Genomic DNA, 18762 nt, shown 5'->3' on the forward strand with positions numbered 1-18762 from the left:
GGTGAGAAGGATCTCGTAACTTATTCATGTATTGATGTTTTATGTATTTTCCAGCGCGTTTTATTTATTCATGCGTTCATTTGCTCAGCTGTCGCTCACCGTTGGTCTGTTGGTGCAAATTCCTCCGCTGATGTGTAACCGGATTTATCAAATCCATATCACACAACATTTACAGCATTTATCAGACGCCCTTATCCAGAGCGACTTACAACTCAGTAGTTACAGGGACAGTCCCCCCCTGGAGCAACTTAAGGTTAAGTGTCTTGCTCAGGGACACAATGGTAGTAAGTGGGATTTGAACCCGGGTCTTCTGGTTCATAGGCGAGTGTGTTACCCACTAGGCTACTACCACCACACAAGTCCGGGGTACGTGGTGAACTGCCACTGGATCAGATGGTGGGGCGTGGTCCCCCGCTCATCCACAGATGCATGAGGGTCTCTGCAGGATCGGCCCTATTTCCGGGTAGCTGGCCTACATGGGAAAGTGGGTTGTAACGTGTTGTATGAATCTGTGTGCGTTCTGAACTTCTTTATTTTCCCCCGAACATTCTGCTTTTCTACTTGAGCCCCTCTTCCCCCTCTCCCTCCCTCCATCATGGCCCATTAACCTCCATTGCTTTACTCCTCATTGGCCCGCTGGCGCTGGCTTCTGAGAGGCACGCAGCCTTCAGCAGCTCCGCTGAGAACCAGGACAGGAACAAGGCTGATAATGGGGTCTGGTAATGTCCACCGCCGGGGACAGCCCACGTGAAAAGCCTTCTCGGACTGAATAGGGCAGGTGCTACTTTCAGAAGGTTTTTACTGGGTTTCTGCTCAGGGTCTGCATGGCTCTATATGGATCCGGGACTGGGGACTGGGGGACTGCTGTCCACGTGTCCAGTGTGGTGCTGATAAGGTGTCAAGGTGTCAAGATGGTCTCATTCAAGTTCAAATGTTATTTGTCACATACACAGTCGTACACGGTATGATATGCAGTGAAATGCTTTTAGCGACTGAACAGAACCAAAAATGAGACTTTTACGTCTTTAACGTAAAACATAGAATATGTGTAACAGGCAGGGTGAAGGTGTGCAAATGTGTCAAGTGAAAGTAAAGTAAAAATCTGTGCGGATTGAGTCCAGAAGTTGTTTGAAAGTGCAGGATTGTATCAGTATTAGTGTTCTGTCCTATGTAGTGATGTGGTTGAGAAGTTCGTATGACCTGCGGGAAGAAGCTCCTCCTCATGCTCTCTGTGTTGGACTTCGCAGCAGAGAGAACAGCCCGTTGTTGGGGTGGGTGAGGTCCTTCACGATCTTCCTGGTCCTGGTCCAGCACCGCTTGCTGTAGGTTGATTGAAGGTCAGGGAGCTTGGTACCGATGATGCGTTCAGCTGATGGAACCATCCTCTGTAGGCCTCGCCCGTCCTGCATGGTGCTGTTCCCGAACCAGGCTGAGATGTTTCCCGTCAGGATGCTCTCTATGGGGCAGGAGTAGAAGTTCCTGGTCTTTTAGTGAATTGTGGGATTGGGGTGCAGGACGAGGATGATGATGTCACTGATTTCAGATCAGCTTAGAGTGACTCTAGTCCAGAGTACAGAAGTGTAATAAATGCTATTTTTAATAATTAATAAATACATTTCTCTTCAGTCAGAGATTACAAAATGATGTGGCGAGAGAGGGAGAGTGTGGGTGTGTGTGGGTGTGTGTGGGAGTGTGTGTGTGTGTGTGTGTGCGCATCTTAAGCTCGTTCCACAGCAGGATAGCTGCATCTTTAGCCCACCCTGCATCTCAAGGCTTCATTTGTCAGATTCCCTGAGGGTCTTACACAAGGTCACCATCTAAACTCCCTCACAATGAGCACCACTGCAGAAATAGATCCAAGTGTAATGGTCTGATCAGAGCAGATAGACGTCCACCTTCTCCAGACCCATTCAGGTATGCCGTGATGATGTGAATTATGAAATTAACGCTCTCCCTACCGTTAGTCGGTCAGCTACGATTCTTCTTCAGAACAGGAATCCCACAGTAGCATGTCATCGATTTTCTCATTTCAGCACATCCACATTCCCCCGTTACCCCGAAGCGGCCTGGGACGTGGAGGTCTCGGCTCGAATTAAACAGATTTGCACGTGGTGTCCAGCATGGCATTACATTTACATTTACAGCATTTATCAGACGCCCTTATCCAGAGCGACTTACAATCAGTAGTTACAGGGACAGTCCCCCCCTGGAGCAATTTAGGGTTAAGTGTCTTGCTCAGGGACACAATGGTAGTAAGTGGGATTCGAACCCGGGTCTTCTGGTTCATAGACGAGTGTGTTACCCACTAGGCTACTACCACCCACATTAGAACTTTGCTCCTATGACGATGAAGTTCTCGCGTCGAGGTTGCACGTGGACAGTGGGCGTGGGGCAGAACAACTATTACTGCCCCCGTCTTCCCAAAAGTCCCTTCTGGACGAGCGGAGCCGCGGCGTAATTCTCCTGTCAGGCTGAGCGCTCGCTCCCAAACCCAGACTGACACTTTATCTCCATACGCAGATGAAGCGCGCTCGGTGCTGACGGCGGCCCGTCGCCGCGTCTCCGCCGTTTAGCTTCATCGCGGCTGATGCCAGTCTGGCAGCAGTCCCCCCCCCCCCCCTCAAAATGTCAAACGCGCCGCAGCGGCGAGGACCTGCTGGATGGGGCTTCAAACACGGCCTCTCCTCAGCCGGGTTCCAAATGCGGACCTCGCAGGTTGGTTGGCGGGAGGGAGCTGGCCTGTCCGCCCTGGCTCTCCTGGAGAACCACCGGCTTCCTAAAGATGGAAGCATCTGTGCAGAACTCTGCTGGAAATGAACATCGAAATCACATCAGCCCCGGTTTAATATTATTATAAATGTCCCGTTCAGGCTGAATTAAATCTGCACAAAAGCAACAAAATACATCAAAATAAATATGTAAATTACACACATGCACACAAATACACACATACAATGTAGAATTTCATTACTTACACATGAGTTAAAAAAGTTTCATATGGTGAAGGGGTCAAGTGTGGGGGTGTCAACTGCAGGGTCTGTTAAAGCCCATTGAGAGGAACTGTATGTGATTTTGTGCTGTGTGTGTGTGTGTGTGTGTGTGTGTGTAGGTGGCTGAAATGCACGGTGAACTGATCGAGTTTAATGAGAGGTTGTTCCGATCACTGCTGGCCAAAGATCATCTGATCAACCAGATGAGACAGGAGCTCATCGACCTGCGTGGACCTGTGAGTCCACACACACACACACACACACACACACACTCACTCACTCATCCTTTGTCTGCTCTCTTGGTTCGTGTTCACATTTTTTATATAATTTTTCTCATCTTTCCTTCGTCTCTTGGTGTAGGTTTCTTGCCTATTTCTGTCCTCATTGTGTCTCTCTGACACACACACACACACACACACACAGCGAGGATTACAGCCGGTTTGCCCTGTGCCCCATTTGTGATTGAGTGTGGAATGGGGATTATTATGGGGGTTGCTGTACAGTCTCCATATAGAGACAGCAGGGCGGCGGCTGCTGGCTCTCCAGTCGTGTGGAATAAATCATCTGAAAGTGCAGGGTTAGATTTTTGAAACCGATTGTAAATCTCACACCAGTAAAACTAGTAGAGAGTAAATCCATTTCCGCCGCCGGTTAACTATTGGTTGCCATCCCCCTTTCACGCCTCTCCAGATGTGCATGATGAATACAGTACCTGTGTTTCCATAAATGATCCTGCTTTATCTTGCTCTCCCTTCGCCTGGATGTAGTTGCCAGGAGACCTGAGCCAGACGTCTGATGACCCGAGTCTCTCCGACTTTGAGACGTAAGCTGCTCTCTGGTGAAGGGTGGCAGTGTAACCGGATTACATGGCCGTGCTCTTTTATCCAGCTCCTGCTCAGATCAAGGTGGAATCTGTCAGAATAAAGCGAAATAAATCATTTCCATGTGTGATGTGTATGAAGACGTTTCCTCTCCCCTCTGATGGAGATGCCGTGCACAGTAAGAAGTGAACACGGCATGAAGTTCATGTAAATGAGCAGGTTCCGTGTTCCCTGTACTGTGGGGTTTTAAGGTGAAGGAGTGGAGCAAGTGGCTCTGCAGTCTACAGTCCTGTTCCTCACGTTCTCATTTCAGAAGTCATCGTGCGCTGGTGAACGTTTGGATCCCGTCCGTGTTCCTCCAGGGCCGTGCCGCGAATGCCTACCACGTGTACCAGGTACGTGTGTGCATGTTCATCATTTCAAGCCGGGAGATAGTGAAATAAAACAACGTTTATCCGGAACCTGGTTCCACATTTCACAACGTTACATACTGACATGAAGTGAATGTGCGAAAAAGCAGCTACGTAAAGTGCAAACGGGACACGGGCGGAGCAGGAATAACCGAAAAACAACAGACACATCGCTAAAAAGCACACGGTGACACGGTGAAACGTGTATTTAACCATCACCCATGGTGAGCAGTGGGGACCATGACAGGCGCCCGGGGAGCAGCGTGTGGGATGGTCCCTTCATCAAGGGGACCTCAGTAGCACCTTGGCGGGTCGGGATTCAAACCTTCTGATTACGGGGCCACTTCCTTAACCGCCAGGCCACCACTGACCCACACTGTGTGCGTCAGACCAGAGTGGAAAGTCCCTGTGTGTTCAGGTGTCTGATGGATTGTGGTATGATGCTGTTGCAGAGTCTGACATTGAGGGCCCGAACGCTTCGGTACCTTTTGCCGGATGTTAGGAGGGTGAAGAGTCCATGTGAGGGGTGTGTAGAGTTCCTCACAATGCAGTTCCCAAACCAGACAGTGATGCAGCTTGTCAAAATGCTCTCAACGGTCCCTCTACAGAAGGTGGTGAGGATGTGTCGTAGAAGATTGGCTTTCCTCAGCCTCTGCAGGAAGTAGAGATTCCAGGAGAGGTTCTCCTCTAGATGAACACCGAGGAGCTTTGTGTTCTTGACTATCTTCTGAAGACAATAATCATCTCCTTCATTTTGTCCACGTTCAGAAATAGATAGTTGACCGTACTCCAGTCCATCAGTCGTTGCACCTTCTCTCTGTATGCTGACTCGTCGTTCTTGCTGATGAGACCCACCACGGTCGTGTCATCGGCGAACTACATGATGTGGTTGTGCACAGTTGTGCACATCTGTGCACAGTTGTGGGTCAGCAGGGTGAAGTGCTGCTGGAGATGAGGTCTCTCAGTCAGGAAGTCCAAGATCCAGTTGCAGAGGGAGGTGTTCAGGCCCAGCAGACTCAGCTTCTGGACCAGGTGCTGAGGAACGATGGTGTTGAATGCTGAACTGAAGTCTACGAACAGCATTCGTGTGTATGTGTCCTTATTGTCCAGGCGGGTGAGGGTCAGATGCAGGTTGGTGGCGATGGCATCGTCCGTGGAGCGGTTTGGTGAATTGCAGTTGGTCCAGGGTGGAGGGCAGCAGGGTCTTCATATGTTTCATGACCAGCCTCTCGAAGCACTTCATCATGACTGTGTAAGTGTGACGGGACGTCGTCATTGAGACACGACACTGAAGACTTCTTCGGCACGGATGGTGGTGGCCTTGAGCCACGCTGGAATGACGCGGTGCTCCGTAAGTCCCTGAGAACATCTGCAAGCTGGTCTTGACATTCTCTGTGCATCTTCCAGGGATGTCTGAAGGAGGCAGGGGGCATTTTTGCACAGATTTTTCAGGTCTGAAGTAAGGTGCTAACGGGTCTACTCGTGGTGAGTAACTGAGCTGCGGTTTTTGGGGGTCGTGAATAGTCAGTATTGTAATTTTATATTACTTTATTCGTTTTTTTTTTTTATGGTGCTCGTGGTGATAAATGGGTCCTGTCTCGCAGGGTGCTGACTGGAAGATCTTTATCCCCACAAACTCCAAAAAAATGGAACCTGCCATAACACATTGTGAGCAATAAAGCAGAGGAAGACACACGCAGCCAGTAAGGAAGATATGGCAGTGGCCTGCTCAGCAGTCCACCACTTTCACTGAATAACTGGCAGTGGTGGGTCCTTACCCCGACCGACTGTGTTCTCTGGTGTGGACTCATGCATCTTTCATGACGTTCTGCAGTGATGCGATTGGTGTGGAACGAGTCAATATTTGATGTGGCGAGTGAGAGGAAGGAGGTTTCCTGCAAACGCTGCCAGGAAACGGTCTGCTTAGAACATCTCGCGGGGCTCATCTTCACCCGTCTCATCAGTAACCACAGTGGTGTTATTTTGGGCGTGAGGAGCAATCAGGAAAACCTCAGGAAACGTTAAGTGTGGGGTTTTATCTTGTTTTAATGTACCGACACGCACACAAATCCCTTAAAATGTAATGCTCAAGCTTCACTTCAAATTACCGGGACGTCTGAATGATCCAAGTTTCAGAATAGTTTCATTTAGATACTAACAGTAAAATAGCAACAGACAGTAAATACTGGAATAAGCTGCAGAAATATCATTTCATTTCTCATATTCTCCAGCTCCGCTTCTTTATCTACATGAATCAGACTACTAGTAAAACCGTTGGCTGGGGACTGTCAGTTGGAGCTGATCGGTGCTTTTTGCATATATAATTAATTTTAGTCGGAATAAATATATTTACATTTGAATGAAATAAAGTCAGCGCACCTGTTTCATAAAAGCATTGAATGTTCAACCTGCGCGGCTTTCCAAAAGGCAGCATTCATGCAGAAGGATTGTGGGGGATTCCGGTTCTTCCTGTACGATACGGTGGAGCGTTTCAGACACGCCGTCAAAGATGTGACTGACGGGTCTGAGGTGTGCAGACACATGTCAGCTTCAGGAGCGTCATGCATCATCCAGCAGTGCTAGAACCTGTCACATGGTTGCTTGAGAACTGATCCCCACTCTGCATGTGGTGCCCATTTCAGAACCTACTCGTGTTCTTGTAGAGCACATAGAACATCGGAACTGTTATTGAGCTCTTTGTTCATTTTTTTTACTTTTAGGTCTCACGGTCTTTAGTGCTGATATTGGTGTGATCTGCAAACATCTGATTTTATTGCTGTTTGCTGAGGGACATCAGTGATGGAGCTCTGCTTCATGGGCACACACACACACACACACACACACAGGTGAATGATGATGGGAGGAACTGTCCTCCTCGTTCCTCAGTTGCCTTTTGGATGTGGGTGGATTGAGTGGATGGTTCTGAATGGTCCTCTGTGGAGTTGGGTGTGGGTGTAGGACCATATGAAATCAGTTTTATTTTTTCCCCATTTTTATCCTTCTGAATTTTCCCGTTATAAATGTATTTATTCACCTAAAACAATCACATTTCATCACTTCTCAACAAATTTCTTTACTGCTTACTTTTGTAAATCATTTACATGTAATCAACAAAAACACAGATTGTTCTTGCAAATAACTATTTCACAATATTTCACATTCTTCCATTTGGAGAATACAAAAGCTTTGCATTTGAAATCAACTTAAAAAACGTATCCAATAAATAACCGTTGGGGAGACCTGGACTACAAAAAGTGGCGCATACTTGCATAATGAACTGGAACCATGTTAGGATGGTTGAAAGAACCGCGCCCAGATGCTGAGAGGCTGATGTAGTGTTCCTATCGATGGTATTACCTTTGGAGATGTATGCTTCTCAGGGGACTATCGGGGTTCCAGCGAATCTCTTGGTCATGGCTGGCCGTGCATTTACATTGCGTCCCACCTCAACATGAAACAGTGGGCTGCAGCGGCCAAAATTGCACCTTTAACAGTGGATTCCATTGTATTCTGTCCACGTTGTGCATCACAGAGATCACAGGGGCCAACACGGGGCCATTCCGCACCCTTCAGTTTTCCGACATTAGAAAGGATTCTAGTGAAATGATCTTAATGGCTTGTTTCAGGTTCCTCTTCCTTGTCCGTCTTGTTCACCAGTCGTTTCCGACTTCACTCCCAGGCCCTTGTCTTCTTTGTCTTCTGGGGATCATCGCTTTACGTGACTGGCTCTCACTTGACTCTGTCCTGCACCAAGATGATGGAAGGATCAGCCATCAGGAGTCATCTAATGCTCTCCTTCAAATGCTGCATTCTGCAGAGCACAGAAGCTATTTTCAGTGCCGTGAAGGTTGATTTTCATCCTAATTTAGACGTTTGCTTCAGGTATTTTAAGATGTTTGGTCAGGACGATTATCAAATTTAATTACGGTTTCCATTTGCTTGAAATGGCTCTGTTTTATCTGTCAGCAGCTGGATTTGTGCATTTTCCTTCTTCAGATAAAGAATTAATTTGTAATGATGGGGGAGGGGAGACTCTTCTGGGGCAGAATTGCTTCCAGAAATATATATGCTAATGAGCATGCCCAAATTGGATTAAGTTGGCTTTAATGCACTGTAGGGTTTGTCATTAGATTTCTCGCTGATGACAACACACAGGCTATAATGGAGCCTTTATGTGGGTTTCGGCACAAGTAGGGGCTTTTTTAGTCTGTAACTGTTGGGCAAACAACAGATTTGCTCCGGCATTTTTTCAGCGATCCCGCCGTGTGTGCAGTGCTTGAGATTTAAGTAACAAGATGGGCGGCAATAATAAAACTACAGATGAGACCGAGGAATAAAGTCCTGCACCGGGCATGCCGAACCCCGAGCTGCCGAGGTGCCACTGAGGTCCCCTTGATGAAAGTACCTGTCATGGTGCCCACCAAGGGTGACTGTTAAATACAGAGGACACGTTTCACCGCGTCACCGTGTGCTGTGCCGCAGTGTCTCACAATCACGTCACTTTGGCTTCATAATATCAGTGAAAACCTCTCTTTGCCGACACCATCTTCATCATCTGTCCTCAGGTCTACATCAGGATCCTCGACACCGAGTGGAACGTGTACCGGCGCTACACCGAGTTCCGGGCTTTGCACACGCACCTGCGGACGCGGTTCCCTCAGGTGGACGCCTACAACTTCCCCCCGAAAAAAGCCATCGGAAACAAGGTGGGTGAGAGGAGTCTAATTCCGGTCCGCATCTGATGTTTCAGCAAGGTTCTACTGATGGGTGCCGGAGCACACGCTCTCCCTCTAATTGAATAGAAACGCCGCGTCTTCTCCTGATGCGTGCCACCCCGCAAACAGACACTTCTGCTGGTGCAGCTGTATGGGCGTGTGTGCCGGGCAGCAGGTTTTATTTTAAATCACGATAAATGGGCGAGAAAAGAAACTAGCTGACAGAAACTCTGGGTGGGCATCTCCTGTCCTCCTCGATGTGTCCACCCCTGCCGGTCTGTGGAGCAGGTGAACATCGCACTACTCTGACCTGGAAGTGAAGCTGCTGTCCTGTAGGGCTGAATTGGCAAGGATCTCACGACACTCATCGCGGTGCACGGCTCACGGTACGACTAGATCATGATATGTTGTGATGCTGTACATGTGGGGATGCTCTACAAGCAAAATACGAGATGCTGTGCACTCAGAACTGAATTTTGGATACAGAAATATCAATATTTGATGTCCCTGTATTGATACCATGTCACAATATATTGCTGTATTGACTCTTTTAACACCCCTACTGTCCGGCAAGAACTCATTTAATATTCATTTGATGCTGGATTGCTTGTGTGGTGGTACAGAATAAAACAGATTAAAAGATTGACTGATATGTTAAAGGTCTTATAGGACTTTGCTTTTTCAATGTATTGTCCAATACCAAAAAATGCCACTTCTTTAAGGTTCCCAATCAAAAGAAAACCCCCAAAAAACACAATTCCTGAATAAATTAGCACAATCAAAGAATTATACTAATTAATGTTCAAAAGTAATGACTTTTCCCAACGTAGAACATTTCAAAAAGAAAATCTATTTCAGACGCTTTTTATTTGATTGTTCATCATGGGTCTTTGATGACTTGCTGTCTGATCGTATGACGTAAGGAGCTGGGTTTGAATTGGGGCGCAGAAGTATAGCAGGCAGGGATGCTTTCAATGACCTTAGTGGATAAGCTAGTTTGCACGCCCAATGTGAACTAGTTCACGGTCATACTGCTAAAGTGGAGTCCCAAACCTTCTGAGAACTGGGTTCTGAACTCCGGACTAGATGGAACACAGAGTGATTATAAAGTTTAAGATGGTTCCACCCCAACTATTGACATTGACTATTGACGTTCTTGGTACAAGTTTTGGTGGCAGTGTCCTTGATCTGTTAAAAGTCTGAACGTTGCTCATATTCACTCGTTCTGCTTTTTGCTTCCTTTAATATCACCTGAGCAAGTGCTTCTGGTCCATTTTCTTCTATTAAATCAGCAGGGCAGATGCTGTTCAGATGCTATTGTGTATTTTGACAAAGTAAGGCCTTAGGTTCTGTCTTTTTGAGGAATACATTGGACGTTTTTTTTGCTGAGGAGGACCTACACTTGCCTGCTTTTAGAAACAATGACAGTCCCAGGACTGAGCCTTGAGGGACTCAACAGGTACAGTTTATCAGCGAGGAAGAATAACTTGTTTAAGATGTGCCAGACTGTAATTAATGGTCTAGGCTCTGCTGTTACTGATCTCTGGATCTGGGTTTTTCTCAGAGGGAGCAGATTATATTGATTTACCCTCCTCCATCCTCCCTGGACAATTCTCCAATCTCTCTGATCACTGCACACAACCTTGGGGTAACCATGGACAATTCCCTCCTTTTTTTTTCTCACATTGCTAATCTTTCTCGCTCGTGTTGATTCCTTCTCTGCAACGTTCGAAGCATTCATCTATTTTTATCTGCACAGGCTACTTAGATACTTGTCCAATCTCTGGTCATCTCCAAACTAGACTACTGTGCATCACTCCTGGCTGATCCAGAATGCTGCAGCACGACTTGTTTTCAACCTTCCCAAAATCTCCCACACCGCTCCACTGCCACGTTCCCTCCACTGGCTTCCTATATCTTCCCACATCAGGTTCAATATGCTACAATGAAGACCTCCTACCTCAAATCCCTTATCATTCCTGTCCTCCAGCACTGCTCCACTGATTCCACCATCTAGCATTCATCTAGACTTGGAGACTTGGAACCTCCACTAGATGTCCGAACAGCTGAGTCACTAAAGATCTTCAAACAGAAGCTAAAAAGCGAAGGAAAATCTTAATTAAATGTATGTATAGTTAATAAACGAGAGTTATTTAACGAACCATATTTGCAGTTCAGTTCCTTGTGAACAAAGTGCGGAATTTACAGTGATAGACATTTTAAAACACGCGTGTTAGTCGCTCTGGATAAAAGGGTCTATGTGACATCTAAATGTCCTTAATGGTTGAAATCTATTGCAAAGTTCAGATTTGACTTAAATAAAACACCCGTGTTGCTTAAAATAAAATAGCAATTATATGAAATCACTCATTGCTGCAAAATGTCTTCAAAGCAGAATGAATTAAAATGGATCACAAGCTGGCTTTCTGCAGCATGATGCAAGAAAAGGGACTCCAATACCCCTACCATCCTGGCCATTCCCTACCCTTCACTTTCCGAGCCTTGGTTCCTCCCAAGGACGCGTTGTCACACGTTTCGCTCTGAGAGCGTCCCCATGTTCCGTCCCTCGCCGAGACGCTGCACACTCAGCTCAGGCCTTCAAGTCTCCAACTGGCAGGGAGCCGTTCCAGCACCGACAGCTTCTTCTTTAAATATGTACCGTAATAAGTACTAAACCAGAGAGGGTCGTGGTGGCGAATTTATAAAAGACCAGGTTGGCGTTCAACACTTCATCGTTTACAACAGTTGCCGGTCTCCCCGGAATGCAGGAGGACTCGTCCTTGTCCCCGTTGTTGGGGTGTGTGACAGACACGGCTGTGATGCGGCGCCCGTGTACGGTGCAGACGGAGGCTCGGTAATATGGTGTCGCCATCGCGGCCCTGCAGGTCCTGTCTCTTGCCCGCGTGATTGAAAGATGACCACCAGAGGCACCGTTGCCAGCCGGTTCGGTGTGTGTGTGTGTGTGTGTGTGTGTGTGTGTGTGTGTGTGTGTGTGGGGCCATTTGTCACGGCAATGTGAACAAGGCCCCGCGGTCCCCGCAGCATCTTGGCCCTGTGTCCAGGTGGGACGCCTGACAAATGTGACGGCTTCCCAGCAGGTCCAGGGCTACGCGGAGACACCGGCGGTTATGTCCACTTCAGAATGAACGTCTGAGATAATAAAAGCGGCTTCATAATGTTCTTTCATCTTTTAAACCTCCAGGCCTGGAGACATAAGAAGGATAATAATCACTTTACATGATGCGGTTTTTAATTCATGTTGATGATCATTCTTCATAGCTCATATATAATGTAATAATGTATAATATGACATGTATAAAATATGGTGTTTGTGTCGGTAGCAGTGCGGACTTGTTCCTCCTGTAATTGTCCCAGCAGTCCGGATAATTAGTCCTGCTCCGAGTCGGGGACGAGCGGTAAACTCGCCCTGGCAGGCGGAGCCGATGTGACTCCGGCGCTGCTCCGAACGGGCTGTTCCGTCCCTGGATCCGGGGCGTCACCGAGGCGTCACCGAGGCGTCACCGGGGCGTCACCGGGACGGGCGAGTGGCGCTTCTGCCCTGGAGCCACATTTCAGCAGATGTGGCCGACACAACACCACTTTTAAAACGTTCCATCCGCTGCTTTCTGTCCCGTTTGCCACGGAGGTCCACTTTTCCCCGTCTTCTGTACAGAACCGGTTCTGGATGAGAAGACTGTGGTGTTGCACCAGGGCCGAATGTGAAGTTCTCCTATCTGTGTAAACCGGTTCTGGAGGAGAAGACTGCGAGTGAAGTTCTGTTGTTTGTGTAGAACTGGTTCTGGATGACGAGTGAAGTTCTGTTGTCTGTGTAGAACCGGTTCCGGACTCTGAGTGAAGCTCTGTTGTCGGTGTAGAACCGGTTCCGGACTCTGAGTGAAGCTCTGTTGTCGGTGTAGAACCGGTTCCGGACTCCCAGTGACGTTCTCTTGACTGTGTAGAACCGGTTCTGGAGGAGAAGACTGCGAGTGAAGTTCTGATGCCTGTGTAGAACCAGTTCCGGATGACGAGTGAAGCTCTCTCGTCGGTGTAGAACCGGTTCCGGACTCCCAGTGACGCTCTCTCGTCTGTGTAGAACCGGTTCCGGACTCCCAGTGACGTTCTCTGTGCTTTGTAGAACCGGTTTCCGAACTCCCAGTGACGTTCTCTCGACGGTGTAGAACCGGTTCCGGACTCCCAGTGACGTTCTCTCGTCGGTGTAGAACCGGTTCCGGACTCCCAGTGAAGATCTGTTGTAGGTGTAGAACCGGTTCCAGACTCCCAGTGACGTTCTCTGTGCTTTGTAGAACCGGTTCCGGACTCCCAGTGACGTTCTCTCGACGGTGTAGAACCGGTTCCGGACTCCCAGTGACGTTCTCTCGTCTGTGTAGAACCGGTTCCGGACTCCGAGTGACGCTCTCTCGTCTGTGTAGAACCGGTTCTGGAGGAGAAGTTCTGATGTCTGTGTAGAACCGGTTCCGGACTCCCAGTGACGCTCTCTCGTCGGTGTAGAACCGGTTCCGGACTCCCAGTGACGCTCTCTCGTCGGTGTAGAACCGGTTCCGGACTCCGAGTGAAGCTCTCTCGTCGGTGTATAACCGGTTCCGGACTGCGAGTGACGTTCTCTCGTCTGTGTAGAACCGGTTCCGGACTCCCAGTGACGTTCTCTCGACGGTGTAGAACCGGTTCCGGACTCCCAGTGACGTTCTCTCGTCGGTGTAGAACCGGTTCTGGAGGAGAAGTTCTCTCGTCGGTGTAGAACCGGTTCCGGACTCCCAGTGACGCTCTCTCGTCTGTGTAGAACCGATTCTGGAGGAGAAGTTCCGATGTCTGTGTAGAACCGGTTCCGGACTCCCAGCGACGTTCTCTCGTCGGTGTAGAACGGGTTCCGGAGGAGAAGTTCTGATGTCTGTGTAGAACCGGTTCCGGACTCCCAGTGACGCTCTCTCGTCGGTGTAGAACCGGTTCCGGACTCCGAGTGAAGCTCTCTCGTCGGTGTAGAACCGGTTCCGGACTCCGAGCGACGCTCTCTCGTCTGTGTAGAACCGGTTCTGGAGGAGAAGTTCTGATGTCTGTGTAGAACCGGTTCCGGACTCCCAGTGACGTTCTCTCGACGGTGTAGAACCGGTTCCGGACTCCGAGTGAAGCTCTCTCGTCGGTGTAGAACCGGTTCCGGACTCCCAGTGACGTTCTCTCGTCGGTGTAGAACCGGTTCTGGACTCCGAGCAAAGCTCTCTCGTTGGTGTAGAACCGGTTCCGGACTCCCAGTGACGTTCTCTCGTCGGTGTAGAACCGGTTCCGGACTCCCAGCGACGTTCTCTTGTCAGTGTAGAACCGGTTCCAGACTCCGAGCGACGCTCTCTCGTCGGTGTAGAACCGGTTCTGGAGGAGAAGTTCTGATGTCGGTGTAGAACCGGTTCCGGACTCCCAGTGAAGATCTCTTGTCGTGTGTGCAGGACAGCAGGTTTGTGGAGGAGCGGAGGAAGCAGCTGCAGAGTTACCTGCGCACGGTGATGAACAAGCTGATCCAGGCGCAGCCCGAGTTCGCGGCGCAGCCGAGCAGGGAGACTCTGCTGCGCCTGCTGCCGTTCTGCAGGTGAGACCCGCCCCGGGCCAAGAACGGGCCAAAAGTTCACACCTTGTCACCTAATAAAGCCGATTTGTCCCGTTTCTGAAGCACGTCATGCCGGTAAGAACCGCTCGGCGCCGTGCTGTAACGAGAAGGCGGAACCAGATGGAATTAAAAGGCCGTCCTCGGCGCTAATAGACCCGCTGGCTGTGAGGCTGCGGGTTCGGTCCCCTGCCAGCGGCCGCGTCTCGGTGCCGCTCTAATTAGGGCCGATTTTCCCCGGTTACCACCAGAAACGGCGTCTGAGCGCGCGCTGGCCTGCTGAGAACATCACAGAGCCGAGTCGTCCTGCTGAGCTGCATCATGATCAGCCCGGTGATCAGCCCGCATTAACATGGCCGATCGATCCAGATGAGAAAATAATCATCAAAAAATACACATTCAAACAGAGCCGTTTATTCCACTGAACATCTCGGCATTTTAGTCAGAATCATCCAGGACTGTTTTCGTTAATGAAAATTATGATTTAATCTGTTTGGTCATTTTATTTAACCCAGTAAATTTAGTGAAAACGGGAAAGTGACGCGTGATGTGAAACACAGCAGCGCAGCACACAGTGACACGGTGAAACGTGTCCTCTGTATTTAACCCTCACCCTTGGTGACAGTGGGCACCCTGACAGGCGCCAGTAGTGGCACCTTGGCGGCTCGGGACTCGAACCCGCAAGCTCCCGATTAAGAGTTCACTTCCTTACACGTCAGGCCACCACTACAAGCACAAGACAAAAACCAACATTTATTTGAACTAAACCGATTTCAGAATGAAAAGAAAGTTTATTAGACCCCGGAATCCTGGACAGGAAAGAACAGGATGTTCCATCCTGAGACCTGATTGGATGGGACCGTCAGGAACGGCAACACAACTGTTCTGATTGAAGGAATTGTTTGTGTGCGTGACCTTGTTTCCTCACAGGGACTCTCCTCAGACCGGTGATGCAGGGACCCGCACGCCACGCTCCAAAACCTCGTCCCGGTTTCCCCGTCTGGGACGGAACCAGAACCGCGACGCCCGCAACCCCGAACCCCAGAGCGGCGACCTTTAACCCATGACCTGCCGCAGCTGTCAAGCAGCTGAGGAGGCAGAAGGACGCTCACCCACCCACAGGTCCCTGACAGATCCTTGTCCATCAACTGGTCCAGGTGTGCAGCAGGAGACATTTACATGGACCGTTACAAACAGAGACGAGCTGCCAACTTCACCGAACCAAAGCTTTCAGCCAATCCAGAACCCAGAACCCAGAACCCAGAACCCGCCTGAGACACATGGCACTGAAACGCCTTCGGAGTCCCTCTCAGTTTGTGCCGCAGGTGTCCATTCTTCCTGGACCTGTACCGATTACTCTTTTGTGCCACATCACCATGTGAAAGGACACACACACACACACACACACACACACACACACACACTCTCTCACTCATCCAAAAAGTGCATATAGTGTTGCAACGTAAGCCAATCACGTCTCCCGCTTTAGTAGCTGTAGTGGGGCGCGGCACGGCGTGCCCGGGTGGGTGGGCGTGGCTCGCCGCGTTACTTCTAGAATAAGGAATGGAATTAAAGATGAGATTGTTTGCATGTTTCTTTGTGAGGTTCTGCTGAACTGATGAATATTCTTTTTCAAAATAGAATTTACTTTTATTACTTTTTTTACATGATTTTTTCAATTTTTAATCATGAAAGGCTACAATTAAGCACCAAATGATTAATTGGTGCATAATTATTACTTTGGCTGAATTTGTGTTGGACAGTTTGTGGGTCGCCACTCAACACCAGCTTTCCTGCCAAACTTCCTGTCCAGCCTGTCTTCACATCTGTGGGAGGACGGACTGGCGGTCCAGGCGTCCTGTCCCCGTTCTGGCCAGTGAACATGTACACTATACTACGTATCCAGTACACCTCACACTAATTCAGAGGAGACCCCATTTGTAATGATTTGTTAGGGTCACATAGTCAAACCACTTATGAGTCTTCTTCTGAGATCGTTGCCAAACCTTTTGAGGTCCAGTATGAAGACCCGTGCTGTTAACATCTCGTACATCCTCCATCTTTATCAGTCTGGAACTTTTTCCAAGATGAATAAAAATGTGGAAACATCAATCAAGTGGTGTCTCATGTTTTTTTGTGTGTAAATGTCCTGCAGCTCTTTGCTTCATGGATGCTGAGGGCATCTAGACCTGAGGGACTTGTAATTGGAAGGTTCTGGCGACAGCGGTGGTCTAGTGGGTAAGGAAGTAGACCCGAAATCAGACGGTTGCTGATTCGAATCCCAAGGTTCCACTGAGGTCCCCTTGATGAAGGTCCCGTCCCCACACGCTGCTCCCTGGGCTCCTGTCATGGTGCCCACTGCTCACCAAGGGTGACGGTTAAATGTAGAGGACACGTTTTGTCCTAAATCGTTTCATTGACTTCCTCTGGCCAGTTTGTCTGGAACACACGTTACCCCTCATCTGGTCCTGAAGCAGACCACCGTATAGCAGACCGCTCGGACCCCAGAACAGCGGCGTTTGTGTGCAGGGTGGTTCCCTCGGTGCGTTTTTCAATCCTGTCACTCCTGTAAACCTCAGGGACTCCAGATGAGGGTCAGTTTAGTGGCACAGCCCCGCCCCGAGTGTCCTGGACGGGAGATCCACTGAACTGGAGCTCTTTTGTGGACCCTGCCGGTATGAACCATATTAACAAAAAACATACAACATAATGTTCTTTATAGTCTTCAATCAGCTAGTCATCATTTTTGAGGGAATAAACCAATGAAACATTTTAATGTGTTAGGGGGGGTCAACAGCAATGGAACTCGAACCTTTCTTTGGTTGGTGATGAAGTTGGGTTGATGAGGGTTTGTTTTTTGACTGTTTTCCCCCGGGACACTTCACACAAGAAGGGAGGAAATATTGAGTCACAATCATGAAAAACCAGGATTTGCAGATATGAGGCCCATGGCCATAAACTGGAAATAGAACTTTTATTAATGTGCTTAATGGATGAACATGCATCCATGGCAACAATACTGTTCATGGTAAATGAATTCTTTTAGGAACAGGAGACTGTAGGGGTGGGACGATATTCATTCTCCCTCTGGTGACAAAATACTGAAATGCTGATGAACATTACTGATCTAGCAAGGTTTTTTGCCGAATGCCTATAGTTTAAAATTCTCTAGTATTAGACCCCAAAATAAGATCCGGACGGTCTGCTGGGCTTGAAACCGGCATGTGTGATAGAACCCAGAACGCACGTGAAGGTATCAGGCATTTGGGCATTTTGGAAGCCGACAGGACCCTTCAGATTTGTGATGGTGCTGCAGCATGGTGTGGGTGGTTAGATGGTTCGCTTCCCAGAACATTGAACAAACAAGAATGGAAAATGTGTTGTTTAAAAAAAGAACTAAATGAGAATTTGGGGGGTTTTTGTGCTGCTTTAGTAACGCGCCCCGGGCCTACGCTCCCCTCCACGTGCTCGCCGCCGTTTTAATGAGTGGGAGCAGCTGACAGGTCCGTAAATACAACGTGGCGGCGGAGGTTCCACGTCACTTTTAACCGCTCAGCTGGACCCGGCGTCTTCCAGGACCAGGACTATTCAAACCCGCAATTAGGATTATTTCTAAAACGCAGAAGGTGAGCTTGACGACGTGTTCGATGTTTTATTATAGACAGCGTTTAAAAAGGGGCGGGGCCTGGCGTACGCCCACGTTCATCCCCTCCCTTTCTCCTCCACTTCTCTCCAGTTTCGACACGTGGCCACGCCCACTACCAACACCAACATGCCGGTTTCCGGCGGAACATACATGGTGCAGGTCACACCCTGGATCTGGGTCAGCCGTCATTTCCATATTTACGTAAGAGCTACTTTTCTGACCTTTTTGTCAATTCTAAGGGAAACAGGAGCTTCTCCCTGCTGGCTGCTCTAGAAAACTGGATTTACGCGGCCCGCCGAGAAGACCTCGGAAAGAGTAAAAAATTCTCCATTCGCCATCCTTCTCGCACCCAATCCAAGCATTCTGTAGGGTGAACTAGCGAGCGCTCCCCACATGCCAGGAAAAGACGTCCCCGTGATCCTCAGTAGGAACCTCTAATCCTCGAATCATCTGGAACCAACTGATTCCGAAAAGTGGACGGTCCACGTCAGGCCAGCGATGATCAAATTAACATGGCTGCCACTTCTCCAGCCTCGGCTCCGGCAGCACGTTTCCCGCTCCGGGGAGAACTC

General features: G+C 48.9%; 1 protein-coding gene across 1 annotated transcript in view; it reads left to right on the plus strand.

Moving 5' to 3' along the window:
• Nucleotides 1-16656, plus strand: part of snx29 (sorting nexin 29) — a 37003-nt gene extending 20347 nt beyond the window's left edge. The window contains exons 16-21 of the mRNA XM_028988422.1: nt 3110-3226; nt 3758-3813; nt 4125-4206; nt 8787-8927; nt 14390-14529; nt 15475-16656. Coding sequence (XP_028844255.1) covers nt 3110-3226; nt 3758-3813; nt 4125-4206; nt 8787-8927; nt 14390-14529; nt 15475-15604 — 666 coding nt within the window. The 3' untranslated portion in view covers nt 15605-16656. The remainder of the gene's footprint in view (nt 1-3109; nt 3227-3757; nt 3814-4124; nt 4207-8786; nt 8928-14389; nt 14530-15474) is intronic.
• The last annotated feature ends 2106 nt before the right edge of the window (nt 16657-18762 follow it).

Source organism: Denticeps clupeoides, chromosome 8 (assembly GCF_900700375.1).
Source record: "Denticeps clupeoides chromosome 8, fDenClu1.1, whole genome shotgun sequence".
NCBI classification, from domain to species: domain Eukaryota; kingdom Metazoa; phylum Chordata; class Actinopteri; order Clupeiformes; family Denticipitidae; genus Denticeps; species Denticeps clupeoides.